This window comes from Thermothielavioides terrestris, chromosome 2, assembly GCF_000226115.1.
Source record: "Thermothielavioides terrestris NRRL 8126 chromosome 2, complete sequence".
Taxonomy (NCBI): Eukaryota; Fungi; Ascomycota; class Sordariomycetes; order Sordariales; family Chaetomiaceae; genus Thermothielavioides; species Thermothielavioides terrestris.
Window position 1 is genome coordinate 2,632,301 of NC_016458.1, and position 27,023 is coordinate 2,659,323.

Consider the following 27,023-nt stretch of genomic DNA (forward strand, 5'->3'; position numbering starts at 1 on the left):
AAGAACGGTCTTGCAGGCCGAACTTCGATGAGTTGAGTCCGGTTGCTCATATCGAAGCGAGGACTGGCAGAGAGGCTCCAAGCTTTTGTCCTTCACATACACAGGACTCGGCCACAACGGATATTCAATGCACAGCTCGTCATGGAAACTTGTACACCGACATGTCTCGTCCGCCTCAGGTGCGTCAAGCGCACCCAAGTAACCCCTGACTGTCCAGGTCTCCCCACGGGATTCAGAGAAAATGGCAAATCCCCTGATTTCGACCAGCCTAGCCCAAGCCAGAACCTAAACTTGTACTGGAAGCTGAACCTGAATCTGAGCCAGACCGACACTCAGCGAGACCAGGCCAGCCTGCCCATCCCGTGCCAGCCTTACGGAAGAACGCCCCACACTGGACCAGTCTCCCGGTTCCCCTACCCTGTTCCATACTAAATATGCACCGGACACGCGTGATACACAGTAGATGCAGTGGCGCAGCAAACGTGTGTACAAGGTTACAAGGTGGAGGGTAGTAGTCATGATGTCGATCCCGGCCAGGGGGTAAGGGGGGTCGAGGACACGGCACCGTAGTGTAGGGTATTCCGTAATCGATGTCGAGGCCGATTGGTGCCCAAACACAATCCCGTCCCACCACCGGGGTTGGCCTGAGATTTCCGTCCTCACGTGGTTTTGTTTGGCTTGTTTCTCCCGTGGCGCAGGCCAGCCAGCGTGTTCGTTTCAGGTTCCGGTGACTTACACTACACTACCTACACTGTCAGTGACCAACCATACGCCACCTGCTGCAATCGGCTGAGTTCTGGAGCGAGCTCAACCCCACTACCCCTGCAGGGGGCCTGCTCAGAGTGTTCGAGGCTGGGCTGGTCACGGAATGGGCAGCACGCAGGACATATGGATTAACGTAGTGCGCAGTGGCTGTTGTGGGATATCAGAGCCGGTATAGCAGGGACTGGGGGGCCACCGCACGGATCTGTGGCAAGACGGTTCCCAGGTTTGTGGTTCGCTGGGTTGTTTGGTCTTCCGGACGATATCTGATTGTATTTGTTGTGTTTCACGCGGTGAGTTTGTCCAGTTTTGTCATTGTTGTCGTTGGATGAGGTTACAGCTGTGTTCCTGCTGGCGTCCTGACGAGCCAGTTGCCCGTTCCGTCCATGTTGAGCGGTGCTGCTCTCAAACTGGGCATCTAGCGGTTCTTTGCCCGCTTTGGGTGCTAAATACAGATAATACTTTCGCCGAAACGCTCCCGAACTCCAATGCGATGACCCTTTTTTCTGGTCCCAGCCCGAGTCAAGTAGGTATTCCGTCCCAAAGCCAAAACAGGCCGCTCACGCACGCTCAGCCCAGTCTTCGCTTCCCCCATAATAATCCCCTCCAACCACACGTATATATGCATATACATAACCCTGCCCGTTCAGTTCCGACCCCCTGACCCACAAATTGACACCGAGGTACCGTCAATTGTGATGCCAAGTCGAGTCAGGAACTTAACCCCCCGCCCCCGGCTGCGTCCCTTGCCCCCTCATAAGGTTCATGTCTGGCTGCCACCCCATCGCCATGACGCTTGTGAACACCGACTCGTCGACGACCGTCCCCGCCATGCTGCTCCAGTCGTCGTACACGTTCATGGGCACTGTCGGCTGCTGCGGCTGCTGCTGCTGCGGCGGCGGCTGTTGCTGCTGCTGGTGTTGGTGTTGAAATTGTTGTTGTAGTTGCTGTGATTGCGGCGGCTGGCCGCTCTGCTGTGCCATCTGCGACATGAGCTGCATGTGCGGATGGACGTGGGTGACCGCCAGGTCGTAATAGCTGTCTTGTGTCATCGGCGCTTGCATGTCCATCATCTGCTGGGTGAACGGCGACAGGAGGCCGGCCTGAGGCGGTTGTTGCTGCTGTGGCGGTTCGAAGAAGGGGTTGTTTTTGGGCAGCGCTGACGACGGCAGGGGTGGGATGTTGCGCTGCTGTTTCGGAAACGGCTCGTCGTTGTATGACGGCGGCGCGGGCGGGCCTGGTTGGGGCGTGGGCAGGTGCTTCACTAACGGCGACGACTTGGCCTTGGGCTTCTGTTTCGGCGGCTCGGAGGCGGGTCGGGATTGGGGTAATGCCGGCGAGGGAGCCGGCGCAGCGGTCGGCTGGATTTCGTGCCGCCACCGGATGGTGGCCGAGTCGTGCGCCAGGCGAGCGAGGAAGACCGGGTTGTCGCGGCCCTCGCAAAAGAACTCGAGCAGGTCCTGCAGCTTCCCGGGAGCCTCCCCTTCGAGGAAGCCCTGGGCGTGGCCGGTCGACTTGGGGTCCCATTCCAGCATCGGCTGCTGGTTGCGCGGCAGGTGGCCGTAGAGCTCAGCGTCGAGTTCCTTCCACGCCTTGCTGATGGAAGGCTGGTGAAGCAGGCCGTAGATGACGAGCGAGTGGTTCCAGTGCGACTTGTTGTAGCCGTCCTCGTAGTGCCGGGCGACGTGGTCAAAGAATCGGTCCCGGCTGGCTAGGAACCCGCCGCAGAAGCCGCAGGCCCTGACGGATTGGGTCAGTTTGCCATGCTTGCATGCAGGATGGGGGTCGATCAAAGAACAAAAGCAAGGAGAGGATGATCATACCACGCCGTCTTCCGGTGCGTATACCGCACCACACGGTCTGCGTGCGGGCAGGTCGTGCAGCCATGCGCGTTCTTGTGGTGCTGGTTGAACGTATTGGCGCCCCAGAAGATGCGGTTGCAGTTTGGACAGGGGTAGCGCTTGTAGCGCTCGTGGAACTCGTCCTCGTGCCGCTTCCAGTCGAACTTGCGCTGGAAGGCGACGTCGCAAAACGTGCACCAGTAAGCGCCCTGCGGCTTCGAGCTCCCTCGGTTGTTGCCCTTGACCGGCGGCGCGGGCGGCACGGGCAGTGGCGGTGCAGTATCCTGGTTGACCGCCCGAGTCCCGCCGCGGGACGACACCGAGCTCATCGAGGTCGCCGTCGAGATGACGCTCGCCCTCTCGGACGATGACATTGAGCTGGTGGTCGAAACCGAGAGTCTCGTCGTGCTGAGCTCCGCAGCATTCCCTGTCCCATGTCAGCCGACCAAATCCGCGGGAGCAAGCACAGAAGGGCGCAGAAAGCAAGAATCCTACCGTCGTCGTAACTCTCCAGCAGCGCGCGCAACAGCGTTTCGCGCGAAAGCCCGCACTCGGTGAGGGCCCGGACATGAACGCGGGCCGCCGCCAGGCTGTCGGCGGGCGGGTTGCGGGAAGGATCCATGAGCGCAGCGCGGCCCTCGGCTCAGCCCAGCTCAGCTCAGGGCGGCTCACAAAGCGTAGTGGTCGACGACGAGTCGTAAAAAAGAGGAGGAGAGAGAATTGGAGGCTTCCGGCGCAATCCCACGTCAACTCTCCATCACGGCGGCAGCCGGCAAGTTACCAAACACAAAAGAACAAGAAGTTGAAAGAGAAAAAGCGAGGTTAGCTTCAGGGAGTACGGCAGGGCAGGGCCGCGTGCTCGCGGTAGGCGCCCAGGATATAATACGGAGTACAAGCGAGTCCACTGCAGCCCCCGGCCTTGGCGGGAGAGGAAGAAGGGAGCGCATGCGGCGCGGCTCGGGGGCGTCGCACCGAGGAGCCGGGAGTGAAAGGGATGAATTGATGCCCAAAAAAAGGCGGCGCAGAACCTGGCCCCCCAGCAGAGGTGCAAATGAGCACACTCCATTTGACGGAGGTATGGAGGAAGGGAGACCACGAAACCCCCCGGACCCTCTCGCTGCTGACAGCGGCTGTGATCCAGCACCAGCGCCGCAGCCGGGAAGCATGCCGTCACGCAAACTCATCAGCACAGCAAGACAGGCCAGGCGGGAACCGGGACAAGGGGCGGCAGATCGGCTGGAACCCTCTCTCCCTCTCACCTCTCTCAGTGGCTTGTCTGCGCTCTGGAGACTTTGAGCAACGACCCCCCCGGCTCGCTCAGCCAGCGCCTCAGCCGCCCATGATTGGACAGCAAAGCAAGCTGCCTCGCCTCGCCGAACATCCCCCCCATGCCACACCACCTCTTACCCCTGTCCCACCTGAAACGCTCCCCCCCTTCCAGGGTTTTGTCCCGTTTCGAAACACGCACAAGCTTCTGCATGCAGGTGTCGGCGCGCGCCAATCAGCGCGCGCCAAGGGCATGCGCAGCATGCTGTGCTGGTGCTGGTGCTGTGTTTGATGTTTGCGCCTGCACCGCCCCTCCCCCGCCCTGCTCGTTCGCGTTCGCCCTTGGGAAGAAAATACGTGTACAATGCCCCCCTTGTTTGTTCGTTAGTTCGGTACTTATGGTGGATCACGACAGGGGCTCTAAATCACAGGTACCTACCTAGCCGTCTTGGCACAGAAGAGACTAACCGCAATAGAAAGTCAGGGGCATTGCAGCCTCTGCCCGAAATGCAGCTTCCTTCGGTACCTAGCCAGTTAGCTAGAGAGGATAATTGCGTTCAATCCACTGCTTTACTATACTCGAACGTTCCTCACTTGATCTTGGAGTCTGGAGAGTGGTGAGGCTAGAGAACGGAACAGGCGGGTCAAAAGGCCGACTTTGGTTGGCTGTAGCCCCCTGTCAAAAAGTGGGGGTAAGAACCAAACTAACAAACAAACAAGCATTGTATTGTACACGACATGGGACGAACGATCGATCGAATGATCGGAATCGAAACCCACACTGATGGGCGCCGCTCCCGGCCCCCGCAGGCAGCTGCTGTGGGTGTTGCTGACGGATAAGACATGGGCATGACAAGACACACCATCTTCCCCCCCCCCCCCCGCGCACACAACAGCCGATGGATGACAGCCTTGACCAGTTCAAAATGACCAGTGGTGGACGATGTGAGGTGGGCCATTCGAGTCCAATCCCGCAGGGTTCGGAGTCGCCTTGGTCTGGAATCTCGATTCTCAATTCTCGATCCGACATCCCATCCCCATCCCTCCTTTGTTGGCATGGATCTATCTCGCCAGGCTGCTTCCGTCCTGTGTAACAAGCGTTTCTTGGAGCTCGCGCGAAGTTTGCTTTGCCCCTGAAATTTGTGTGCGAGTCCAGAAAGACAGGCGTCGGGAAAGAAGGATCTGCTTGCTCTGAGCGACCACCCTTGCGAGCGCGGGATGGGTAGTTCACAACTGCGCAGAGTCAGCAAGCAGGTCCTCCCAGGAAGGATTCCGATCCCGCTGCGTCTCACCCCGGACCCGGCCGTCGCCCGATCCATGCTCATTGGACGCGAACCTCCAGATGAAAGAAACCTCGCCAAACCCGGGATGAAGCCAACTTCTTCGGACGGTATCAGCAAACAATACGGTGTGCTTCGTTCTGGATGGAGCGAAAATGGGGGTATCGCAGGCAACAATTCGCCCCAGCCCAGCGCCCATCCACATGCTGTGTTGTAGAGACATGAGGCAGCAAGAAAAAAGTGACCACCCGTCTCTGCATCATCCCCATATTGTTGTTGCCTTGGTGCGATTGCTCTCCCTGGCCTGATCCTGCGGGATGTCCCACACCCACAACTTGCATATTCCACACTACACTAGCTGCTGTGTAGGTAGCTATACTTCCACCAGACATCTGAGATCCGTCTCTGGCCTGGCTTCTTCTGGCTAACTCCTGAAGCCAGTGCGGATGCCAAAGCCTCCCTTAAAGAACCTTAACTTGTGTATTTAGGGTTCTGGCATGTAATCCCACCGGATCCTTGCAAAGGGCCTTCCTCAAAAACCATGGTTACATGGTTACAGCACTTCGAAGCCTGCCTCTTCCAGCTCCTTCCCGGTCGGCAGCATGGGGCGGCCTTGCATCGGGAACGGCCAGAACAGCGGGTTTTCCGGCGCGTCCGCCAACTGTCCGGCGTCGCTGGGCCGGGTCCCAGCCCTCGAATCGGCGGCGGGCCGCGACGGTGTGCCGCCGCCCCATGAGCAGTTGAAGTCGGATTCCAGGAAATTGGGCGCAAAGAAGTTGAGGCTGTTCGTCCCGGGGCGCGTGCTGCGCTCTACGTCGCGGAGTTCCACCTGGCGCCGCTCGCCGCTGACCGTCGCCTCGATGTCGACCTCGATGTTCCATTTCATAGCAAGGAACCGGAGTATGTTGAGTGCCTGCTCGGCAAAGTGATGGCAGGGCGCCATCTCCGTCAGGTCGGCGATGCCCCGTGCGAGAGCGTCTGTGACGCGCCGATCAAGCTTGGGTGCCGCGCGGGAGGGCTCGCCGCCCCGGGCCGTCTTCATGCTTTGCGCCGTTTGCTTACTAACGTCGGTCGCCGCGATGGCTAGGTGCATGATCGATGACGTGAGGACGAAATAAGGGACGAACGACGGGGTCCGCCTGAGTGTGTAGAGTTGCGAGTACGAGCGCAGGAGGCCCGTAATAGCATCCGCGGCCTGCCAGCAGACATCCCTCGGCGATATACTCGACCCAATGATGCGCAATTTGATCAGAGGCCGGAAGAGCAGAAGGATCGCAAAGTGGTAGTACATACTGACACCGACCGTCAGAAAAACTTGAACGAGACGACCAAGGACCAACGAAGCCCAGCAGGTGCCTGCTCTGCACTGGGCGCCTGCGGGAAGTCGGGCGACGGCGACTTACTGCGCAAACAAGACGGCCGGAGTGAAGTTGTGGCCGAGTCGCAGGACCTCTGGGATCTTGTCATACCAGTTCAGATACTGAGTGTAGATGTTAAGAAGATCCTTGCTTGTGAGCGGCCTGCCGGGAGAGTAAAGGATATAAAGTGATTGGTGTACGAGCTCGCTGAGTTCGCAGAAGCACTTGTAGACTGAGCGGACATTGGATGGTTGCTCGCATGAACGCTGAAGCGGGGCGCCTGGTCATCGAGTTAGTCTTCGTCGACACGTCTCCCATGACAGTGTCTCCTTACCGTCATCCGTGTACGGGATCCACAAAGACGCCTCGATATCATCGATTATCGCCGGCTTGGGTGGCAGCCGGGAAAAGCAAGAACATTGAGGGAGTGAACCTGTGGCCAACGACCAAGCGCTAACGGGGAGATCAGCGAGGTCGTTGAGCAGGGAATGGGGGGGGGGGGGTTTCTGAAGTGCTTACTGATCCAGGGCGAACGCGCCCCAGAAGGTGGCTGCCTGCACGGCGCTTTCATCATCGTCTTTGCCATCGTTTTGTAGCTGGTGCAACCCCATCTCGATGGCCAGGCGAATGCTCTGACCGGCATAATACCAGCTTTCCGAGTCCCTGCCGCAGCTCGCTTCCCTGATGGACATTATCCCCAGAGCTTGAATGGTGGTGAGTTTGTGATGATCCTGCTCCAGGTAGAACAGCCGTTGGCACTCCTTGAAGAAGTGGTTGCCCGACGTGTGGGGGTCGTCAGGGTTGGATCGCGTGTTTGGCTGGCTCGAAAAGCGGCACCCGAGGGCCAGCAGCGCGTTAACCAGGATGGAGGAACAGAATCGAGGCCTACCCTCCATAAAATCCTTGAGAAAGTGCTCCTTGGAAAGTGAGGCGAAGGTCGGGTACTCCCAGCAGAAATAGAGAGCCAGCAGGTGCTGGACAAGCCTCGAATCACCGGTTATGGTCGTCCAGGTCCCTGGAGGAACCTGCATCTCTGGAACCTGCTGAAGAAGGACCTGGTCAGGACGGTTGCTAACCCTGCTACCGTCCGAATCGTCGGCCAGACTCTCGACCCATGACCCCACACGCGACTGAGTGCTCTTGACAGCCTCGGGATTCCAGGTCAAGGGTTCCGGTTGAGAGCCGCTCGAAGTCGGGTGGCTTTGAGTAGAGAAGCCGCCCCAGGGGCTCTGTTGTTCGCCGTCATGCCTGATAGTGTGGGGATTCGGGCCAGACACCGGGCTAACCGCACTCAAAGCAGAGGGAATCTGCGCGTAGCTGCTCGACGCGGGAGCGTACCCAGAGATGTCAGCTCCGGCCCCGTGGCTGAGCAGGTGGCTGATGGAAGGCAGCGCGCCGCCACCAGAGGGCAGCGTCCCCCCAAGCCATTCCGAAATTGATTCCACGCTCTGGCCGTTCCGTAACCGCGCGAGCACCTCTTCCCAGGCATCAGGGCGGACCAGCGCGGCAAAGACCTGTTCGTTGTTGCGCTGCTGTCGTCGGAGCTGGTCGATCTCGCGGCGCAGGTTCTCCTTCGATTGGCGAACCGGGACTTGATAGACGCACTCGACGTCCTTTTGACTCTTGCATCGACCACAGGGTTTTTGTCCGTCGCACTGAGCAGATCAGGGGATAACTCGTGAGCTCCGAGTTCGATGGGACCATCATCAGCAACAAGGAGGCGCTCTCATTATCGCGCTGTACGAACCTTGGCGCGTTTCTTGCGACATTCAGTGCACGCATTCGGCGTAACGACGCCCAAGCCGCGCTTCCTTTTTGAAGCACTGGGCGCGCTCGCTGCCGTGAGACCAGGCGCAGAGCCTGGCGGTCGGGGAGCTGACGCGCTCGAGCCAGACCCGGGGGGGTTACCGCCCGACGCGGCACCCGACTGCGAAGGGACCGGCGGTTGTGGAGGCGCGTTGCGATCACCCCCGGGCGTGTCCTCGTCCATGGACTCCATGTTCCCAAGAACCAACGCGCCTCCGCCTCAGTCGTCATCCGAACAGTAGACTCGAGAGATCGGCCTGCCGGCGTCTACCAGCATTGTTAGAGAGGGCTGGCGGAGGCGGGCGCGTCAGGTCGAATCATGCGCTTGCGACCTGAGGACAATCCAGGCGAGGTCAACTTGAAGATACGGCAAGTGGGGAACAGCTGGCGGAGTCAGGGTTGGGAGTTGCAACAGGCGGGCTGTGGGCAATGGCACGAGGAACTGTACCTACCTGAAGAAGCTACCTTAGGATGGGGAGGCGACTACGGCAAGCGGCAGTGGCATCCATCCCGGGGCAGCCTCCAGAACGAAAGCTTGGGAGATCAGCTTGTGGAGCTCGAAGACCGCGGCGGCGGAAACGGGATATAGGGGGATTCGAGGCGGACGAAACTTGAGAGCTCGGCTCCGTTGGGCGGCGATCTGGAAGTCGAGTCAAGAGTGTCAAGGAACAACACTACCTACCTAAGCTCACTGCGCGAAAACATGCAACCCCCCCCCCCCTGCCTTGGGTGCAGCTTCCGAAGCCCTGGGCTAACACGATTGGCTCCCGCGACCTAAGCTCCAAGCGCCCCCCGCAGCGCTAATCCCACGCCAAGGCTCAGATAACGTTACGGCCCCCACGGCTGATGGCTAAAGAGGTCCCGCCAAGACTAATTTCGGCCAATTGTCGGCAATGTTTTTACAACGTTATTACGTAGCCCCGATCGCCAAGGCGTTTGCCCTATCGCTAAGGCGTTTGCACTATCGCCAAGCAGTTAGTTCGCTAGGGGTATAGGGGGCGGCTCCAGCCCCCCGCTAGTTAGGGTTCGGGTTATAGTTAGGATACAGGTTATAGTTAGGGTATAGGTTATCTCGGTTTTCTTTTTTTTCAATTTGGTTGAGGTTTCGTGAAGTTGTTGCGACGAGTCTTTGCGATTGTTCGTTGTTGATGTTGCTCGAAGTCGTTGCGGCCCCGCTCACCCCGTGGCGATTGTAAATACTTGTAAGCGGCAGTCTCCGAAATTAGTCTTGGCGGGACCTCTTTAGCTATAACCCCGCCACGAGCCCCTGAGCTGCTTGCTTCTGTGTAGCCATTGAACGTTCAGGAACACACACTGGCACATGGCAGGGCAATGAGAGCACATGTTCAATTTCAATGTGAAGCCAATGTAGTGCAGTGTAGTCCTGAAGCTGCACGGGCAGTCCCAACATGCGCAAGTTGGCTCTCGTTCAACTTTCCCACATGCACAACAGTGGAACATGGAGATTCAGTGCCCTTCAACCCCGGCTGTGGAGGTCTGGGGTTTGTTAGCACGGTAATTCGGTACCCAGCGTCATCAAGACGTCAACGTCAAGTGGGGTCAGGATCAGCCAACGGCAACAAACATGGGACGATTACACTACACTTCGCAGCCGAACCCTGTTTTGGGGGCACTTGAGCCAAGGACACCAGCCATCTGCGAGCCATTGGTTGATGAGGATGCCAGATCGCAGAACACATGGCCTCGAGATCTTCATGCATGGCGAGCATTCTCTAAGAGTTATACTGAGCGAGGACTAAAAAACAAAGCTGCACGGCCCAGTGTGAAGACAGGGATTAAACAACATCTATGTAGTGTACACGAGAAAGTTCCCTAGGTGCCTAGGTCCCAAGTCACCACCCGACCTGATCTAGTACATACCGCCGCCAACCAAATGCCCAGCGATTCCAGGTTATGTTGCCAACTCCGACCAAGCAAGACATAAGAAATCCAAGAGTACAAGTGTACAACACAAAGTGGAGAAACGGAGGCAAGGCTGTCAATCCAACGAGCCCCGTCGGCCTCCCTAATACCCCTTAATCGGGCTTCGATCCCTATCTCCCTTGCTGGGACTCCTCCTTCCGGACGGAGTCTGTGGCGGCATAATCGCCCTGACGTCGGGCGAAGCCTCCGAGTCCGTCGCATCGTTGGCAAACAGATTCCTGCGCACATGGCGAGGGGTATGGCTGATAGGCGCCCAGATGTAAGCTTGTTGAGGGTTGTGCGCCGCGGCAGATCCGAAGATCGGAGGCACTGCCGGTTGCGAATGCACGGGTTCCGCCGGCTTCGCCGGGTGAGCAAGCGCGGATTCGCGAAGGAATCCGAAGCCGACGTTGCTAGCGACGACCGTCACCAGAAAAAGCGAGAGGATAAACCCCTGGACAAACGAACCGTTAGCTAGTACAAGGGAGGGACAGGAGACGGGCTCGATCTACTCACCCAAGTTTTGAAGGTCAAGACACCAACAAACTCGTTCAAGATCTCGGCAATGTTCCTCGCCGAGATCTGAAGCGTCTTGGTGGCCGATGGGTCCTGATTCATGCACACCTCCCATTCATTGCAGGGTCCATCGAGAGCCGGCGGCCGATTTTCCCGGGGGGAGCAACCGTTCCTGCTGTAATTGTCGGCGCAGATCGACATCTGGTTGATGATGGCGGCCCGGGCCTCCTCGCTCGCTCGCGACAGGTCGGTCCGTATCTGCGAGATGATTGCGAAGATGGCAAAGAGCACGATGCTGAGCAGGATGATGTTGACGCCTAGTTGCAGCCATTTGGACAGGATTGCCGGGGCGCTCGGGTGGTCGCTGACCGCTGACAGGAAGCTGCTGAACCAACCCCGCCGTGGAAGTTTTCCACTCTTCGTCCGCTTCAGTCCGCCACTTGATCCCTCTTCCCAATCGCTGTCGGAGTCGTCTGATGCGTGCGGAAGGCGAGACCGGCCGCTGCCCACGTCTCTGTCGCTTTGCAGACGCTTCCTCTTCCTGACCTTGTCTCGATTCCCTCGGGCAATTTCCCCTTTCCCCGAGACATGATTCCGTAGGAGGGTTTTGCTGAACAGATTCCTGCTGACAGACGGCGTAAGAGTCAACTTTCCAACGTCCTCCTCCGTTCGGTCCAGTTCCGGGGTGTCCGCAGGCATCTCGGATGTGTCGGTCATGGCAGGGCTGGATTCGGCGCCGGAAAACCCCGAGTACGTAAGCTCGTCCACGCGCTTTTGCGGCGTCGTAAACGCAGGATTTCGAAATGCCGGTGCCGATGGCTTGCTCGGCAGCTGGGGGTTGAAGAAGTCCGAGTGCGGCGGGCGCGGTTGAGCTTGCAGCTTGACTGGTGAGCCGCTCGAGATATTGCCGGCAGCGAACGGGTTATTGCTGCTGAACTTCGACGGTGAGGAAGAGCTGAAAGATGCTGTCGGAAAGGGTGCGCGGTCAGCATGCTCCATTTTGTGCGCAGTCTGCGACGGTACGACCATGCGTCCAGGCAATGACATGTCGCGGAGGCCGGCGCAGTCGTTGGGAACTTCGACTGCGCTGAAGAGAACTACTCAATGATGGCGAGGAAGCGCGAAATGTCTCCGACAGGAACTTACACGCTGGCTGGTTCCGAGATAACTTTGCAAAGGGACTTGAGTGGTCCATAGGTGGCGGGGCATTGTACTGCCACTCCATCAAGCCATCGTGCGTTCGGCGTTCCATGGTGTCAGCGAGTAATGCGATCAGGAGAAGTCTTCACAGCGTTTGGGTTCGGAAGGCGGCCGGGTAACGCCGTGTTTTCTCCCGCCGCAAGCTAGAGGCAGGAAGGTGCAACGAGCGGCGTCGTTTGATGGCAACCGGTTTTCCGAAGTAAACAAGGGGGGCCCATTTTTCTGGAATTGCCGCTGGCCCGGCCCACCTCAACCCTGGCTGCCAAGACCGCTGGGGCACATGCCTGCGGCTAATCTTTCGCACAGACCACTCGCCTCGCGAGCCGCTGCAACAAGTTCCATTTGGCTAGGCGGACGGATTGAACCAGGCCGGCAGCTGGCACCTAACTTTACAATTGCCTCCCACTCAGAAACATTCAACAATTCTGATTTTCTTTGAAAAGAAAAAGGACCGTCAAAAACCAAGCGATAATCTACCTACCACCGCGATCCTCTCGCTCTCTGTCCTCGATTCTCAACCGCAATCCTCCACCACCGACTCGCTCTTTTATCCAGCCACGGTCATTGACCTCGGTCGACGCGTGGCCCGAACTCGCGATGTCAGACGCCCACTCTCCCGCTGGCTCGCCGGCCGGCTCGCCCGCGGATCGGGATGAGCACTTCGAGAATGAGCACCAGGATAATCCCGAGCACCAGGAGAATCACGTCGAGGCCCCAAAGGAGGAGGCCGGAAATGACTCCGACAAGGATTCAGACGTCCTTTCCGAAATTGACGAGGACCAGTTCGAGGATTACGACCCTACCCTCGAAGAGAGGCCCGTGGAAATCGACGAAAATGTTGCAAAGACGCTGAAAGCCGCGAAACGGAAGCGGACCGACGGCGAGGCCGTGAGAAAGCCGAAGGAGGGGCGCAGGCCAAAGAAGCGAGCGCGCGCCGTTGACGACGACGGCGGCGACGTTGAGGAGGGACAGCGCCGACCCCGGAAAACTCGTGTCGCCGCCGGCGGGGAGCAGCGGGCCGCACAAAAGGAGGATGAAGAGGAGGAACAGGTAAACGAGGAAGATCTCACGCCCGAAGAGCGCCGTCGTCGGGCCATCCAGCGAGCCGTGGATGATGCTTTGAAGAACCCGACGAAGCGGCGGCGCAAGAAGGATGACATCGTACGTATCGTTGCCCTGGCCCTCCTCTGCAGAGCACGTCTGACCCGTAGTATCTAGGACCTCGAGGACCAAATCGATGACCAGCTTGCGCGCCTGAAGGTCGCAATGGAGAAAGCCTGCATAGCGGATAATGAAGCCCGCGATAAGGGCATGGCCGCCACGCATAAGCTCAAACTTCTGCCGCAGGTCACAGCGCTCCTCACCCGAACCTCAGTGCAAGATTCAGTTCTCGATCCCGAAACCAACTTCCTCCAATCGGTGAAGTACTTCCTCGAGCCATTGAACGACGGCAGCCTCCCTGCCTACAATATTCAGCGGGACATCTTCAATGCTCTTGCCAAGCTCCCCATTAACAAAGATGTCCTCCTGAGCAGCGGCATCGGCAAAGTTGTCTACTTCTACACCCGGAGCAAGCGACCCGAACCCGGCATCAAGCGCATCGCAGAGCGCTTGGTCGGCGAATGGAGCCGTCCGATCTTGAAGCGAACGGATGACTACAAGAAGCGCCACATCGAGACCCGCGACTTCGACTTTGCGTACGTTCCCCCCCCTCTCAGCGCCCTTTCTTCCTTTCTTTCTCCACGTCCACATACTGACCACCTCTTCAAACAGGGCCGCAAAGCTCGCCCAGCGCCAGGAAGCCGCCGTGTCGGGCTCGCAGATGACGCTCGCGCAGCGGCCCGCGGGCAAGACGCGCTTCGAGCTCGAGCGCGAGCGCCTGCTCGCGCCCGAGGTCAAGAGCAACCGAGCCAGGCCGGCCGGCCTGCCGGCGAGCTACACTATCGCCCCGCGGAGCACCTTTGACGGGTCCCGTGCCGTCCCCGACGCCCGCCCTATTGGGGCCGGAGGGATGGAGGCATTCAGGAGGATGACTCAGAAGGGGAAGGGCGGTCGCCGCTAACTCTGAGCGGGTTGGGGCTGTAGACTTTGGTCTGATGCGCGCCGAGCAGCGCTTACTCAGGGTCAGGTTCTCGGTCTTTTTTTCCTTCGCTGTGTTCTTGCCACGGACATGTAATATGGGACGGGCTTCAGGGATTGAGTTTTCTGCGGGGGTTTTGTTTGAGGGTGCAGTACCAGGAAAGGGAATTTTTGCTTTGTGTTCGCCTCCAGCGCCCGGTCTGAAAGTTTCATTGGAATCGGACACCGTCGTGTTGACGGAATCAGCTCCGATGCCGTCCAGACCAGGGCCATGAAATATATGGCGGTTTTCCATCATGGTTGCCAGCCCCAGTCAGGTAGAGTCGGCCAGTGCCAGGTCAGGCAGAGTCTGTCAATGCCAATCCAATGCCTTGAATGAACACAGTAACCCAATTAAGCATCAAGAACGATACCAACAACTGGGAGAGCAGCCCTCAATGTTTCATGGTTAGGTCATGTGATGCCTCCTTGTGTTGTCTTGTAGCTTGTGATCTGCATGCCCCGACAAACCACAGAACCGGCCGCAGCAACAACACGAGGAGTACCTGGCTATAAAATGTAACAGCCATGTTGTCTATCCCTATATCATAAACCTCTCAAAGAATATAAGGCAAAGCGTAAACTTGCCCAGTTGCTAAGCTAAACCCGGTCCCTGCAGCAGGCATCATTACTTGTAAGGGAGGAGGGAACGAACGAAGGAAAGGTTCAGGCGGGCAGACAGATAATAATCCCATCCAACCTACCAACCGGTCGCCAGCCAGCCAGCCCGCCCGCCCGAGGAAACGATGCAGCGCAAGAGAGAGAAAAGAGCACAAAAGAAAGATTTCATCACTTCAGTCAAAGACATCGTCGTCGTTATCTAAAAAGAACAAAAAAAGAAAAGAAAAATAACCCGCATAACTAATCTTTTTCTTTCCAGCCACTTCTTCATCAGCCTCGCCCTTCCCCCGCTGCCTTCGCCTCCCTCCACAACCCCCATAATAACAAAAGCAGTGACGGCTGGAATGGGAACAACCCAAACCAAACCAAACATCGAGAAAGAAAAAGAAATAATCACAACGGCGGCTCATCGAGGTAAGTGTCGCGTCCGCGGGGGCAACGACAGAGAGGTGGGTAGAAGTGTGTGTCTTTCATGCTTACCAAACAAGAGAAGATCAGAACCAACCAAACCAGACAGACAGGAAGGCATGCGGGGGTACCGTGTCGCAAGACTATACCAGCAGGCAGACCGACAGGTAGGCAAGCAGGCAGGCAGGTAGGCAGGAGGGGGTTAAGACAAAAAAACGAAGAAAAAAAAAGCTTCGTTGCGCGCGTGCTGTCTGTCGTCAGGTGTGTGTGTGTGTGTGTGTGTGTGTGTGTATGCAAGGAGAAAAGAGAAACAGGACAAGCACCCCTCCAACCCCTTTCCCAACCCCCACCGCCACAACCCAGACGCTTTCCTCATCCCATCGTCCATCATTTCCTTCGTCCATCATCCATCCCGGGCTGTCCGTCCATCCATCCATGCATCCAGATCCGTCCGTCTGCGGCCGGGTAACCGGTTCGGCGCCAGTTGAACTCCAGACAAACAGCGAACATGCCGAGGGGGGAGGGGGAGGGAGGAAAGAGGAGGAGACACCGACTCATGGACACTGGTGTTGACGGGAGTCTTGGCCCCCCTCCCCCTCCCCACCCCCGGAGGAAAGAAACAAGCGCTGATCGGTGACATGTGTGAGTTCCCCTTCCCCCGCTCGCAGCGCGCTCAAGCAACCTGCAACCGACCCACAAACTGACCGACCAAGAAGTGGACAGACACACAGACAGACAGGCGGACAGACATGCAGCCGAGAAAACACACAACAAAAAGGTAGACAAAGTGGTTCTTTCCCCCTTCCCCCTTTCCACTCCCTCCTCCGGTTTCAAAACACGTTTCCCCGCGCTATTGTCTACCGCTTCCTGACCTCGCAGGCCCAGCCCTCTATGCCCTCGCCGCGGCTGCCGACCTCGACCTTATCGATGCGGATGCCCTTCATGCCGGGGGTGTCGTCGAGCCAGGGGTGGGCGGCCATGCCGCCGGCGTTGGCGCGCTTCTCGGGCACGAGCTCGAGCATGGGGGTCATGAATTCGGAGATGCGGCGGGCCTCTTCCTCCTTGAAGTGGTACTTCTCGCGCAGCACGTCGGGCAGGGCCCAGTGGCGCAGGCGGTGGATGTTGCGCAGCTCGCCCTTGCGGTTGAAGATCTCCTGCGACCACTTGCCCGACAGGCAGAGCGACTTGGGGAACGGCCCGAGCAGCTCGATGATCTGCGCGATGTGGTCGTCGTCCTTGCCGTACTTGGTGCCGGACTGCGGGTCGAAGAGGTAGTCGCCCGTGATGAGCTCGAAGACCTGGAGTTGTGGGGGGGAATGTCAGCCGGTTTGAGGGAGATTCGGAAGCGAGTTATATGCACGTGGTGCGGCAGGAGGAGAAACGGAAATCTCGTACCATAGCAGCCATGCTCCATACGTCGGTGCTCGCTCCCCACTTAGCGCCGAGGATCACCTCCGGTGAGCGGTACTGCCGTGTCTGGATGTCGTTGGTGAAGTGGTGGTTGACCCAGCAGGCGTTCCCGAGGTCGGCAATCTTGACGCTAATGATGTCAAAGCCCTGCATGTCATCGGCCTTGCGCTTCTCGCCGGTCGTGGAGGGCGGCGTGCCGGCCTTGTCCAGCGAGATGCCCGAGACTTCCCTAGTCAAGATGTCGGCGGTCTTCTCCCGCTGTTTTTGGCTCTCCTCCGTGCTACCTGCACTGGGTTTTGGCGACGCGTCTTTCGATTTAGAACCTGCGCGAACCGAAAAGTCAGTAGGCGTGTCACGGACGCAAGAGGATGCGGCGCGGAGTCGGGCAAGAGACTCGCCTTCGTGCAACATCTGGCCAAGGCTGTGCGAGCCCGGGGAAGGGAACATCGAGGACTGGCTGAAGCTCGCGTTCAGGGGCGATGGCAGCGGCTGGCTACCCGTGATAAGTGTCCTTCGCCTCCTTCTCCCGTTCCTGTTGCTCTCCTTGTCGTTCGGTTCGTTCTTCACCACCCGCTTGACGATCTGCTCGACGTCGCCGATCTCGATCAGGACGTTTTCGGGCTTCAGATCTGTGTGGATGATGCCGCATTCCCGATGAAGATAGTCCAGCCCCAAGAGCACCTGCTTGGTGATCTGCTTGACCAGCGGCATCGGGATGCCCCGGTGGTTCCACTTTTTGATCAAGCCCAAAAGGTTTTCCCCCAGCACCTCGAAGACCATGCATACGTGGGTCCCGTTTGGCCCCTTATGCTCGAACGAGTCCAGCAGGCTGACGACATGCTTGCGGCCGGGGTGGTTCGGGTTCGCTTGGACGATCTTGTTGAGCAGCTTGATCTCGTCGATGGCGGTCTCGGTGTAGTGGGCAGCTGACCGCACGACCTTGAGCGCCACATGTTTCCCGGTCGTGTTGTCTCTCGACAGCCAGACGGTCGAAAAATGGCCCCAGCCGAGCTTCCGCACGACCGTGTACTTTCCGTCCTTGAATTTCTCGCCGATCGTCACCGGGTGGTAGCCTCCCTTGCAGTAATCCTCCGAGTCTTCCTCGTCGGCGGTGTTCTCGGCAGCGTCCTCGGGGGACGACGATGATGTCGGCGAATGTGTCATGGCGGATGCTAGGTGGGCGGCCCTGGAGGAATGCAATGCGTAAGTGGAAATGTCTATCATGTACTTTCGTGCATTTGCCGCAGTCTGGTGCTAAGCATCTGGAAGATAAAGGCAGATGAGGTAGAGGCAGGCACCCGGGCTGGCGGGCTGGCAGTTGATCTGGCAGTTGATCGGGTGGCGGGGTTGGGGCCCGGTTGCGCCTGCGCGCACAGTGCCGAACTTTCGGGACCGGGAACAAGGACAACAAGGGCAGTGGTGGAATGCCGACTTTGTTTCAAAAAATAAAAGCGGGCGAAGAGACCTTGTCTTGAGCATCGTTTTCATTTGGGCGGGTTGGCTGTGCAATCGCAGCACTGCCCAACACACGCAGGTCCCGTGGAGGCGAGGCGGTGGATGTCGAGCGTTGTTTTCGCTCAGCGCTGGATGCAACCGTCACAGGCAGGCTTGAAGAGGTGTCTTCCTGCCCCTTGTTCGTGTTGCGGGGAGGAATCGAGGAGGAGGAACCAGGGGGCCGGGGGCGGTGCGACGATGCAAAAGTTGCCCCAGAGCTCACTCGAGCCACACAGGCACCACAAAGGGCAAAATATTCAAGGGTCGGACCGTCTTGAAGAACTGGGATCCCACATGCACCGGACCGGTGTCATGTCGCAGCATTGCGCGCATGGTTGCCCTCCAAGGCTCACCAGGTCCCATGGGACCTGGGGTCCCATGGCCCGCCTGTCGCACCCCGCCACGCTGCACATGGTTTGTGTACGCCACTTCGAACACCAAAAACCTGATGGCGCAAAACCCAACACTGTTGGCGGGACTGCAGCGGCCATCCTTGTGGAAACGAGACAGGATAAAAACAAAAACCATGGCCCCGATCGGTCCGTGGATCCTTGCCTGCAGCGGGACAGAAAGCGCAAAATGCATGCACGTACCCAGGGCCCTCGGTGGTGATGATAGGCTTCAGACCGTCTTTCTTCCTCTTCTTGTTCAATGCCGAGCTGCCGTTCGCAGGCGCAGCCGCTGATGGAGGCGCGCCTTGCGCCGGCGGATCCTGTGCGCTCTGTGCTCCGTTCATTGTGTGTGCGCGCGCGAGGAAAATCGGACAAGTCGAGCTCAGGAAACGGGACGGGGCTTGGCTGATGGAGGACGTGCGCGCGGTGGCAGACCCGTCGATAGCGAATTCGATGGGGGCCGGGTGGGGAAAGGCGAGCTCAGACGGAGGCGCTTGTTCGACCCAGAAAATCTCGAAGGGGCCTGTTCGCGACAGCTCGAGTTAGCCCCCTTGCTGCCCAGGACGTCGGGTCGTGGCCAGGTTAATATGCAACAGCGACTTGGTTCGACGTCGGAGAGCGAGTGGCCGGCAAGGGGAAAGCTCAGTGGCCAGGTCGGTGGGATGCGCGCGCTGTCACTCGACTGGGCCTCTGAGGCTGGCCCAGCCCAGGCAATGCGGAAGGAGTGGCGGAACGATCGCGTTCGTCAGCTGGCGCCTCCAGGCATGGGACTAGCCAACGTTCAGACCCTCGCAAGCAATCTTTCTTTCCCACGCCAAATCCAGGAGGGGATTGTTGGCAACCAGCAAGTCGGATTGCTGGCCTGGTTGGTTCTTGGACACTAGGTCGGGTGGTATGATTGTCGACCAATGCGACAGGTCCGTCGTGCCCGGGTCGGGTGCGGCCTTTGCTGGGTGGTCGCGGTTGATGGGCGCGCGATGACGGGGGTTGCTTCAGGGGGAGGAGGGGCAGCACCGGCGCCCCGGGACTTGTTGTGATCGCCTTACCTGGGGTGAGTTATCGAGCACTGGGGATTCTGCACTGCGCATGCGATATTCTGCTGGCCCGGTGTTGGAGAGACGTCATAAACGGCGGCACATGGAACGTGGGATTGTTGGGTCTGACGGCTGCAGGAGCCTGCTCAGTTATGTCCGAAGTACCAAATGGCGCCTCGGTGCGTTTTGCGCGCGACAGAAGCAAGCTGCCCGACAGTGGAGCTGCGGCGTAGTTGTCTTGCTCTGCTTGTTACGGCTATGTCGAGTGACCAGGGAGTTATTTCATGGCTTGGTCACCGAGAGGACCGATGGGATGCAAAGAATAGTTGCAATAAAGGTAGGGTATGTAGTAGGAGAGACAGCTAAATAAACTGCTATGTCGAGGATTATTTTTCCGAGGCGCAAGGGACAGGAAAGCGGCCTGGGGGACAGTGGGGGACCGGGAACGGTCTGGGAATGCAGCTGACGGTTCGTGAGCCGCCCCTGCTTGGTGGATTGCGCTCGACACCGAATTGGCGGGGTCTGCTTGGCGATCGAAGCTGGCAGGGGCTTGCAGCGCTGGATTGTCGCACCCCACTCTGAAACGCTGGGCTCTCCGTCTGGAAGCCCAAACGCCAAACGTGCAATTGTGGAGCACCAGTCGGATTCGGTTGAGGGTGCAACGTGACTTGCAGTGTGTCAAGCCCTGTTTGACTAAGCGCCAACAACCGGCCCTCGTGGGCGCCTTCCGACCGCTTCTCAGACCTGGCAATGGACTCTTCTATTTTCAAAAGGGGGAAAATGCGGATGAATTCTTTTGACGGGGTCCAACTGTGAACCTGGCCCCTGCCTATGTCCCTGAAGCTGGAACAATGCCGTGCCGCCGTCGAGCTCTAACAATCAAGACTAGGTAAGCCAACATCATGGAACGACGCCGCTCTGGGCCGAGATATTTTGGAAACGCTGAGTAGAACATCCACGGAAGTGTAGCTCGATGAGAACAACTAAGCAATATCACCCTGAATGGCCTCTGGTCGGTTAGAAGTCGCAAGTAGCCTCCGTTGAGAGTATAGTTGAAGTCATGGGCTCGTCCGCGCGGATCGGGGAACGGCGGATTTAATCCGGCGGAAAGAGAGAGACACCCAACTTGACGGAAACCGGCCTGAAGGTAAATAGATATCTACAACTTGCGACGGAGCACATGGTACATGCACTGTAGTCTTGTTGGCTTTGACGAATGCAGGGAAATACGAGAGGTTGAGCCGGCCAGCTACCTTTAAAATCACATGAAAATCATGAAGCGTGAATTTGAATCTTTGTCCGATTCCCAAGACGCAGGGTTCCCCGACGTTCCAATTCCACTCCGCCCCCAGCTTGTCGTAGACCATGCGCTGACTGAAGCAACACCCGCCGCCATCTCCTGGATCGCCGCGTTGGAGCCTTGGAGGATATGGAGGGGCCCCCGACGCCGGTCGGCCGTAACCTACCTACTCTCGTGTGGCAGGGGCTGCAAGAAGATAGCGTCTCCTCCTGAACCTACCGTGCTGTCCGAACCAAAAACTCGCCGAGGCAAGGCCTCGCGGCAACGGCCATTACCTGGCGTCATCGAACAGGTTTCCCGACGGCGCACTGAGTATCTGGTGCAAGATCACGGCTCACGAGCGGTGGAGCCGCAGCGAGGCCGGGGGGGTGCTTCCCGAAGGGCTCCAGTTCGGGCTGTTTCTGATGGCTGAGTGGAGGCCCGAGGGCTTGCAAGGGGAGGGGGTGCGCTTCTTGGAGGGAGAATGTCAGGGTTGTGGAGGGTGTTTGGGGAAGTATGGGGGTTGATAGTCTGTTGGGCGCTGCAGGAGTCGCCTGGGGACGGAAGCGTGGTGGAAGATTATGTGGTTGATTCCATGGAGTTCTGATACTTGCCTGGGAGAGGATGAGGCGTCTCTGGAGTACTATCCTCGACCCAGACATTGCCAGCATCATAGGGCACCCGCTGGCAATAGCGTACAATGCTGCGTTGAATATACTCTGTTCATTAGAAGCAGGTATCAAGCATCAACAAAGCCATTCACATAGAGTTCTCAGCCCAGGGGTTATTGCTTATTGCTCCCGAAATTCAAGTTCTGACGATGCTTCGGGCAATACTCCGTCCTTATCCCACAACGCGCCCCCTTCTATTCTCGCAAAGAGGATTGATTGGCGTCTTTCACGACAACCAAGAAGTTCTGTTTGATAGTGTATACGTCTTGCAATATCAAACAAGGTTTCTCAGTGACCCCTTCTTTCAGTTACACAGAAGCTCTCAAGTCCGTCAGTCAGACCAAAGAGCAAAGCAGGCTCCAACTCCAACCCGAGGATTCAATCAACCAACAACATGCCGCAGAAACAAAGCACTGTACATGTATAAAACCCCAACACCTGAACCTAGCAATTAATTGGTAGCCTGTCCCCAAAGGCATATATAATCCACCGTCCAGGCATCCCAGGCATCACCACAAGCGTCTTCGGATCTACCCATGACCCTGCCCCATCACCCACAAACGAAAAGAGACAAGATGCTGTTGTAGCTTATCCCCCAAACGCCACGCTTTCCCCCCTTCCCCTATGAGCCCAACGGACACATGCCTGCCAAAAACCCAGCGATTACAAATACCAATTATTACAACCCCGTACTGCAGCAGCAGCAAGCAGGCACGGTTTGGCACCGTTCCCTTCCTTTGCCCCCCTTCACCCGCGCGTTTCAGCCCCCCCGCCCTTGCCTAGGTATCCAACACCGCAAACCTCTCCAGCTCGTACACCCCTTCCTTCTCCTTCTCCTTCTCCCCGTCTCTTTCTGTCCCCGGCCCTGACGGCGCGCTATTCCCCTCCCCAGCCTGCCCCACCGCCTGCCTCTGCTGCTGCTGGTCTGTCCCCTGCTGGTCCTCCGGCTGCTGCTGCTCCGGTCGAAGCCGGCTCTTGTAATGCCAGCGGGCGCGGTCGCGGTCGCGGCCGTCCAAGCGGTTGGTGGTGCCCGCGTCGCGGGCGTCTACGGGGTTAGGAGGCGGTTGCCGGCCGCGTCGACAGTTATCGTCGTTGCCTATGTGGTTGTTGGGGCGGTTGTTACTGTTGTCATTGGACAAGGCGGCGGATTCGCCGGAGAGGGAGGGGGAGCGGGAGAGGAAGGAGTGGTGCAGGTGCTTGAACAGGTGGCGCATCATGGGGATGGAGGCGGCCACGATGGTCAGGGCGGGCTCGATGAAGCCCCAGAGGATGAGCGGGAGCAAGTGGTCTAGTTTTTTGGTTCTTGGGGTGAGTAGGAGGGCAGGGAAGGAGAAGCGCCGGCAGGTGGGGGTTGGGGGTTGGGGGTTGGGGGTTGGGGGTTGGGGGTTGGGGGGAAGGGCCTTACAGCTGAAGTCGCCCTCGTTGAGGACCGGGATCGTGGTCATCTTGACGATGCAGCTTATGCCGGCGCTGGTTGGGAGTACGTGGTCAGCAGTCGGGTTTGGGAACGGAGCAGTCGGTGGGGGTGAAGCCGGCTTACACGACCCCCATGCTCATGGCGATGGCCACGCCGATCTTCTCGCGGTTGTACATGTTGAATCTCAGCAGCAGCCGCCAGGGCAGCAGGGCGAGCGCGAAGTCGCAGAATGCAGACATGGCTGGAATCCGGTGCGTCAGCAGTAGTGCGGTGGGGAATGGAGGAGACGCGGAGGAGTGGCCCTGCTCACCTCCCACATACAGGCTGTAATCAACCACCGCAGCGGACGGCGAGCACTGCCCTGGAAGCGGCGGACTGCGCCAGGGGGTACACCACACCAAGAACAAGGCGGCGGTGCCGGCATGGCCGAGGTCGTGGATGACGGTGATGGCGATGACGAACCATTTCATCCAGCCGTCGGTCAGCCTCAGCAGGGTGATGGCGAACGACGTCTTGCTGCAGGCCACGGCGATGACCGAGGTGAAGGCGGCAACGTTGCTCTGGATGCTGAACGTGGCCACGTTCTCCAGCGGCACCTCGGAACCATGGCGCCCCAACCCAAGGCGCACATTTGCGGTTGAGGTGGAGCAGCTGACGAGCAGTACGATCTTGAGCATGCAGAGTAAAGGTGTTAGAACCGGGGGACGCCTGGCGCAGGTTGAAGCGGTTGGGGGGTGGTTTCTCCGTACCCAGGAGAAGACGATGATATGATCGTCCCACCACAGCTGCCGGCTGCGGGCGAGCTTGCTGTAGAGGCGGAGTCCCAGGAAGATAGCGGACAGGCTGATCATGGACCAGAGAACAGCAAGAATGGTCGCCCCGCGGGGGTTGTCCTTGATGGGCATGTAGACAACCATGGCCGCCAACGTGGAGGCGGCTGGGCCGAGCGGCAGTGTCGAGAGCTGGAGAGACAGCGCAGCATTAATCGACTGATTCGATTCATGGTCGGCTCGTGTCGTCGACCCTCATGATCGCGGTCCGCAGGAGCCGCAGGTTCTGGTTGTGGCGGAGCCGTCGGTCGTCCACGCCGGGCGGAGGAGCCGGGGCGTGGTTTGGACGGAGGCTGCAGTGGGAATGTCAGAGGGGTCGTCGTTAAAGAGGTCCCGCCAAGACTAATTTCGGAACCTACCGCTTACAAGTATTTACAAATCGCCAAGGCCACGACGACTTCGAGCAACATCAACAACGAAGAATCGCAAAGACTCGTAGCAACAACTTCGCGAAACCTCAACCAAATCGAAAGAAAAGAAAACGAAGTTAACCCGTACCCTAACCTTGACCCCTATCCTAACTATAACCCGAATCCTAACTAGCGGGGGGCTAGCGCCGCCCCCCGTACCCTTAGCGAACTAACCCCTTGGCGATAGAGTAAACGCCTTGGCGATCGGGGTTGCGTAAAAACGCTGTAAAAACATTGCCGACAATTGGCCGAAATTAGTCTTGGCGGGACCTCTTTAACGTCTACCGGCAAGTCAACAAACAAGAAGCGGGCACCTCCCTGACCCGGTGTGTGGGCATGGCAGCGGGTAGCGTACACGAACGCATTGTACAAAAGTACAGAATATAGTACCTTATATAAGCATCGCGGCTGTGGGAGGCGTTGCTGCACTTCTCTCTCTCAAGCACGCTTTGCAGCCTCCCGCATCTCCAATCAAAGCCGAGTTCTGCCGACGCTGCACGGTGGCGCAAATCCTCATCAGCGACGCGTTCCCCCCCGGCGCCTCCCCGCGGGAAGATGCGCAGTCTGTCGAGGGCCCCGGACTCAAGGCGGGGCGTACATATTATATTATTCACTCTGGAATAGTTATACTACACTACACTGCACACTATTCCGTACATACGCTAGTTCAGGTAGTTAGCGAACATGGCTCTCCCTCGCCAGAACGAGCAAGGGCCTGAAGCGGGGGGGAGAAATCTGGAGACGAACACGCAACGGGGCGAATGCGCGCCACCCACACGGGCAGGGAGAGAAAGGGGTCACAAAATCATCCTGCAGCCATGATCTTGTCTGCCCGGCCAAGTTCGCGTGTTTTCTCTTTCATCCCTTTGCGGGAATGTTAAATAACTACAGCACAGATAGGTAACTAGGCGAGAGAACGTGAGAGACCGTCATGGTGGGATGACCTTTCGAGCTTCACTAGGCCGGTTGCCGCTCGCCTTCGGTCCCTGCGGTCGCCGCCGTCGCCGAGAGGTAGGCTCGCTTGAGCCGCGCGTAGTCCCTCCATGCCTTCCTCAGCATCTTGGGCTCGATCTCGGGCAAAACGATGCTCCCCAGCGGATCCTCCTCGATGGTCAGGGTCTGGCCGTTTTCCACTGTGTCCGTGGCTGTGAGAAACGAGAGACACAAGTTGAGAGGCTGGATGAGCTTACGTTTCAGGAACCACGGCGGGGCCTGTCTCCCGTGGTACTCAAACTCGACAAGCCTTGCAGTCTTCGATTTGATTGTTGATTCCATCTCGCTGCGTTCATCGTCTTCCTTGGTGGCTTCAGAACGCAGCCTAGTGGCCTCGTCAATAGCCCAGCGGTGAAATGCAGCTGGGTCAACAATTTTTGCGGCGGGCGCGGGCGGGAAACAACATGATGCCCCGTGGAACCACGGGTCTACAGGGGAGTTGTAGTCGCCAAAGTCGAGCAGCATTCCGGGGCCTTGCCAGTTGGCCTGCTTGACTGCCTGGCAGCGTTGAAAGCCGGTCCAGTGGAAGAAGTCTAGCTGGCGCCGCACTGCCTCCTGCTCCAGAGCCGCTTTGGGGACATACTCGTACACGATGCCGATATACTGCCGGCCGCGGTCGAAATAGCTAGCAGTGGCTTCGCCCTTGCGCAAGGCTCGGGAGTCGATCGAGATGTAGCGATTCAGACAAGCCACGTCTTCACCCCGCACCACAGTCCAGCCGAAGCAGCGCCGGATGCGCGTCTGCGAGGCGCAGACTTCTGTCCGCTGCTCCGCCGGAAGCGTGTCAAACGGCCGTATCCGGCGGCCCTCGTTTGAAAATGCGAACAAGCACCGCAGGCAGTCACGGCGGCTCTTCCTCTGGACCGGGACGTGCACGGCTTCGGGCGATGCCCCCTGGAGCTGAGCCTGGACTTTCTCGAGCACGGCAACCAGACGGGCCTCCCGCTCTAGGGGCCACTAACCCTCGGCGTTTTGTGGCGTTGTCGAGTTGAAAAACTGTGAGACACATTATTTTCCCGGCCTAAGTCAGCAAGCGGATTGACCGGACATACAGTCTTCAGCGCAAAAGCCGTATCTTGATCTTCACCAAACTTGACCCTGGCAACGCAGCCTTCGACCCCGTGTCCCAAGAACTTGCGGAAGTGAATCGGTTTGCCATCCTGCGGGAAGCGCCTGAGCTGTGGTAGCAGATAGCTGGCCCAGGTGCATGATGGATCGCCTTGCATTGGCTCGCTAGATAGAAAGGGCGGGAGCTCCATCCTCTGGAAGTCTTGCCGCGACTGGATGTTTGGGGTTCGCGCCGAGGAAGGACAAGGGAGTAGGAGTGAACTGGTACTTCAGCTGCCCTGCAGGTGAGAGCCGATCCACTCAATCCCCAACCAATCAATGGGCGATTGTGCGGGTGGTTCAGAGTGAATGTTTGTGACTTTTAAACAACTGCGCAAACAGAAACCAGACCTAGCTCCCACCTAAGTCAAGCTCCGGAGTCTTGGGCCAGGTTCCGTTTTGTTTGCTCTCAACTTTGCAATTTCTCGGACCAACTATTTTCCATTATTCGCTCTATTAAATGCCCGTTCACAGATGTCCCAAGCTGGGATGACACCATCACGATCTTCCACTCGTCCGACCAGGAGCTTCAACAACCACAGGGACTGTCCCTTAGCATGCGGCCTGATCAAGAGCTCCAGGACATTCCCCGTCCTGTGCCAATAAGCTATATCTAAGGGTATCGAGGCGGCAGAAGTGGCGCCATCATCAGACCGTCTAATTGATGCCGCAACCGTCCCAAAGTCAGAGACCGCCCTTCCGTCTCACTGCGAGTGCCCATCCCATCTAGCCATTTTCAGCGAAAACCATGAACTCCTCCAATTTCTCACTACATCATTGCCAATATATCTTCCCGCCAGCTCTGAACCTCCGCTCCATCCCGCCGCAGGACAACCCAGCTCAACCAGCCAAGATACCAGGTAGGTAAGGTACTTAGGTATGTAGGT

General features: G+C 58.2%; 7 protein-coding genes across 7 annotated transcripts; 1 reads left to right on the plus strand and 6 right to left on the minus strand.

The window, feature by feature from the left end:
- Nucleotides 1-2,507: 2,507 nt before the first annotated feature.
- THITE_2112667 (uncharacterized protein) lies at nt 2,508-3,386 on the minus strand. The gene is made up of 2 exons (XM_003651854.1): nt 3,099-3,386; nt 2,508-3,030 (listed from the first exon to the last, which is right to left on the minus strand). Exons 1-2 carry the CDS (start codon nt 3,223-3,225, stop codon nt 2,552-2,554), a joined length of 606 nt encoding a protein of 201 aa, XP_003651902.1. The 5' UTR covers nt 3,226-3,386; the 3' UTR covers nt 2,508-2,551.
- Nucleotides 3,387-5,448: 2,062 nt separating this feature from the next.
- THITE_2112671 (uncharacterized protein) lies at nt 5,449-9,030 on the minus strand. Its single transcript, XM_003651855.1, has 6 exons — nt 8,766-9,030; nt 8,255-8,697; nt 7,027-8,162; nt 6,842-6,960; nt 6,553-6,787; nt 5,449-6,441 (listed from the first exon to the last, which is right to left on the minus strand). Exons 2-6 carry the CDS (start codon nt 8,504-8,506, stop codon nt 5,703-5,705), a joined length of 2,481 nt encoding a protein of 826 aa, XP_003651903.1. The 5' UTR covers nt 8,507-8,697; nt 8,766-9,030; the 3' UTR covers nt 5,449-5,702.
- Nucleotides 9,031-9,953: 923 nt separating this feature from the next.
- On the minus strand, nt 9,954-12,130 carry THITE_2112675 (uncharacterized protein). Its single transcript, XM_003651856.1, has 3 exons — nt 11,899-12,130; nt 10,753-11,717; nt 9,954-10,690 (listed from the first exon to the last, which is right to left on the minus strand). The coding sequence occupies exons 1-3, from the start codon at nt 12,002-12,004 to the stop codon at nt 10,340-10,342; spliced, it is 1,422 nt and encodes a 473-aa protein (XP_003651904.1). The 5' UTR covers nt 12,005-12,130; the 3' UTR covers nt 9,954-10,339.
- Nucleotides 12,131-12,264: 134 nt separating this feature from the next.
- THITE_2112678 (uncharacterized protein) lies at nt 12,265-14,045 on the plus strand. Its single transcript, XM_003651857.1, has 3 exons — nt 12,265-13,113; nt 13,171-13,649; nt 13,726-14,045. The coding sequence occupies exons 1-3, from the start codon at nt 12,550-12,552 to the stop codon at nt 14,012-14,014; spliced, it is 1,332 nt and encodes a 443-aa protein (XP_003651905.1). The 5' UTR covers nt 12,265-12,549; the 3' UTR covers nt 14,015-14,045.
- Nucleotides 14,046-15,806: 1,761 nt separating this feature from the next.
- Nucleotides 15,807-17,899, minus strand: THITE_2112680 (uncharacterized protein). Its single transcript, XM_003651858.1, has 2 exons — nt 16,495-17,899; nt 15,807-16,397 (listed from the first exon to the last, which is right to left on the minus strand). The coding sequence occupies exons 1-2, from the start codon at nt 17,671-17,673 to the stop codon at nt 15,957-15,959; spliced, it is 1,620 nt and encodes a 539-aa protein (XP_003651906.1). The 5' UTR covers nt 17,674-17,899; the 3' UTR covers nt 15,807-15,956.
- Nucleotides 17,900-21,587: 3,688 nt separating this feature from the next.
- Nucleotides 21,588-23,965, minus strand: THITE_2112686 (uncharacterized protein). The gene is made up of 5 exons (XM_003651859.1): nt 23,546-23,965; nt 23,107-23,464; nt 22,920-23,037; nt 22,785-22,849; nt 21,588-22,667 (listed from the first exon to the last, which is right to left on the minus strand). Exons 1-5 carry the CDS (start codon nt 23,711-23,713, stop codon nt 22,159-22,161), a joined length of 1,218 nt encoding a protein of 405 aa, XP_003651907.1. The 5' UTR covers nt 23,714-23,965; the 3' UTR covers nt 21,588-22,158.
- Nucleotides 23,966-25,509: 1,544 nt separating this feature from the next.
- On the minus strand, nt 25,510-26,288 carry THITE_35330 (uncharacterized protein; the record flags this gene model as incomplete). The annotated part of the gene is made up of 2 exons (XM_003651860.1): nt 25,510-25,974; nt 26,082-26,288. Coding segments are annotated over 2 exons (672 nt in total), but the record flags the coding sequence as incomplete, so codon positions are not given.
- Nucleotides 26,289-27,023: the final 735 nt, after the last annotated feature.

Bases quoted from the DNA above. Each gene is read 5' to 3' on its own strand.
- THITE_2112680 (XM_003651858.1), bottom strand. From the start codon at position 17,673: ATGACACATTCGCCGACATCATCGTCGTCCCCCGAGGACGCTGCCGAG. The intron at 16,398-16,494 runs GTACGAGATTTC...CCACAACTCCAG, and splicing joins TATGGAGCATGGCTGCTATG to GTCTTCGAGCTCATCACGGG.
- THITE_2112667 (XM_003651854.1), bottom strand. From the start codon at position 3,225: ATGGATCCTTCCCGCAACCCGCCCGCCGACAGCCTGGCGGCGGCCCGC. The intron at 3,031-3,098 runs GTAGGATTCTTG...GACATGGGACAG, and splicing joins GCTGGAGAGTTACGACGACG to GGAATGCTGCGGAGCTCAGC.
- THITE_2112678 (XM_003651857.1), top strand. From the start codon at position 12,550: ATGTCAGACGCCCACTCTCCCGCTGGCTCGCCGGCCGGCTCGCCCGCG. The intron at 13,114-13,170 runs GTACGTATCGTT...CGTAGTATCTAG, and splicing joins GGCGCAAGAAGGATGACATC to GACCTCGAGGACCAAATCGA. The intron at 13,650-13,725 runs GTACGTTCCCCC...CTCTTCAAACAG, and splicing joins ACCCGCGACTTCGACTTTGC to GGCCGCAAAGCTCGCCCAGC.
- THITE_2112686 (XM_003651859.1), bottom strand. From the start codon at position 23,713: ATGGTTGTCTACATGCCCATCAAGGACAACCCCCGCGGGGCGACCATT. The intron at 23,465-23,545 runs GTACGGAGAAAC...TGCATGCTCAAG, and splicing joins ATATCATCGTCTTCTCCTGG to ATCGTACTGCTCGTCAGCTG. The intron at 22,668-22,784 runs GTAAGGCCCTTC...CCAAAAAACTAG, and splicing joins CAACGAGGGCGACTTCAGCT to ACCACTTGCTCCCGCTCATC.
- THITE_2112671 (XM_003651855.1), bottom strand. From the start codon at position 8,506: ATGGAGTCCATGGACGAGGACACGCCCGGGGGTGATCGCAACGCGCCT. The intron at 6,961-7,026 runs GTAAGCACTTCA...TCTCCCCGTTAG, and splicing joins GGCGCGTTCGCCCTGGATCA to CGCTTGGTCGTTGGCCACAG. The intron at 6,442-6,552 runs GTAAGTCGCCGT...GGTCGGTGTCAG, and splicing joins CCGGCCGTCTTGTTTGCGCA to TATGTACTACCACTTTGCGA.
- THITE_2112675 (XM_003651856.1), bottom strand. From the start codon at position 12,004: ATGGAACGCCGAACGCACGATGGCTTGATGGAGTGGCAGTACAATGCC. The intron at 11,718-11,898 runs GTAAGTTCCTGT...CCTTTCCGACAG, and splicing joins ATCTCGGAACCAGCCAGCGT to CATCTTTCAGCTCTTCCTCA. The intron at 10,691-10,752 runs GTGAGTAGATCG...TCGTTTGTCCAG, and splicing joins TCTTGACCTTCAAAACTTGG to GGGTTTATCCTCTCGCTTTT.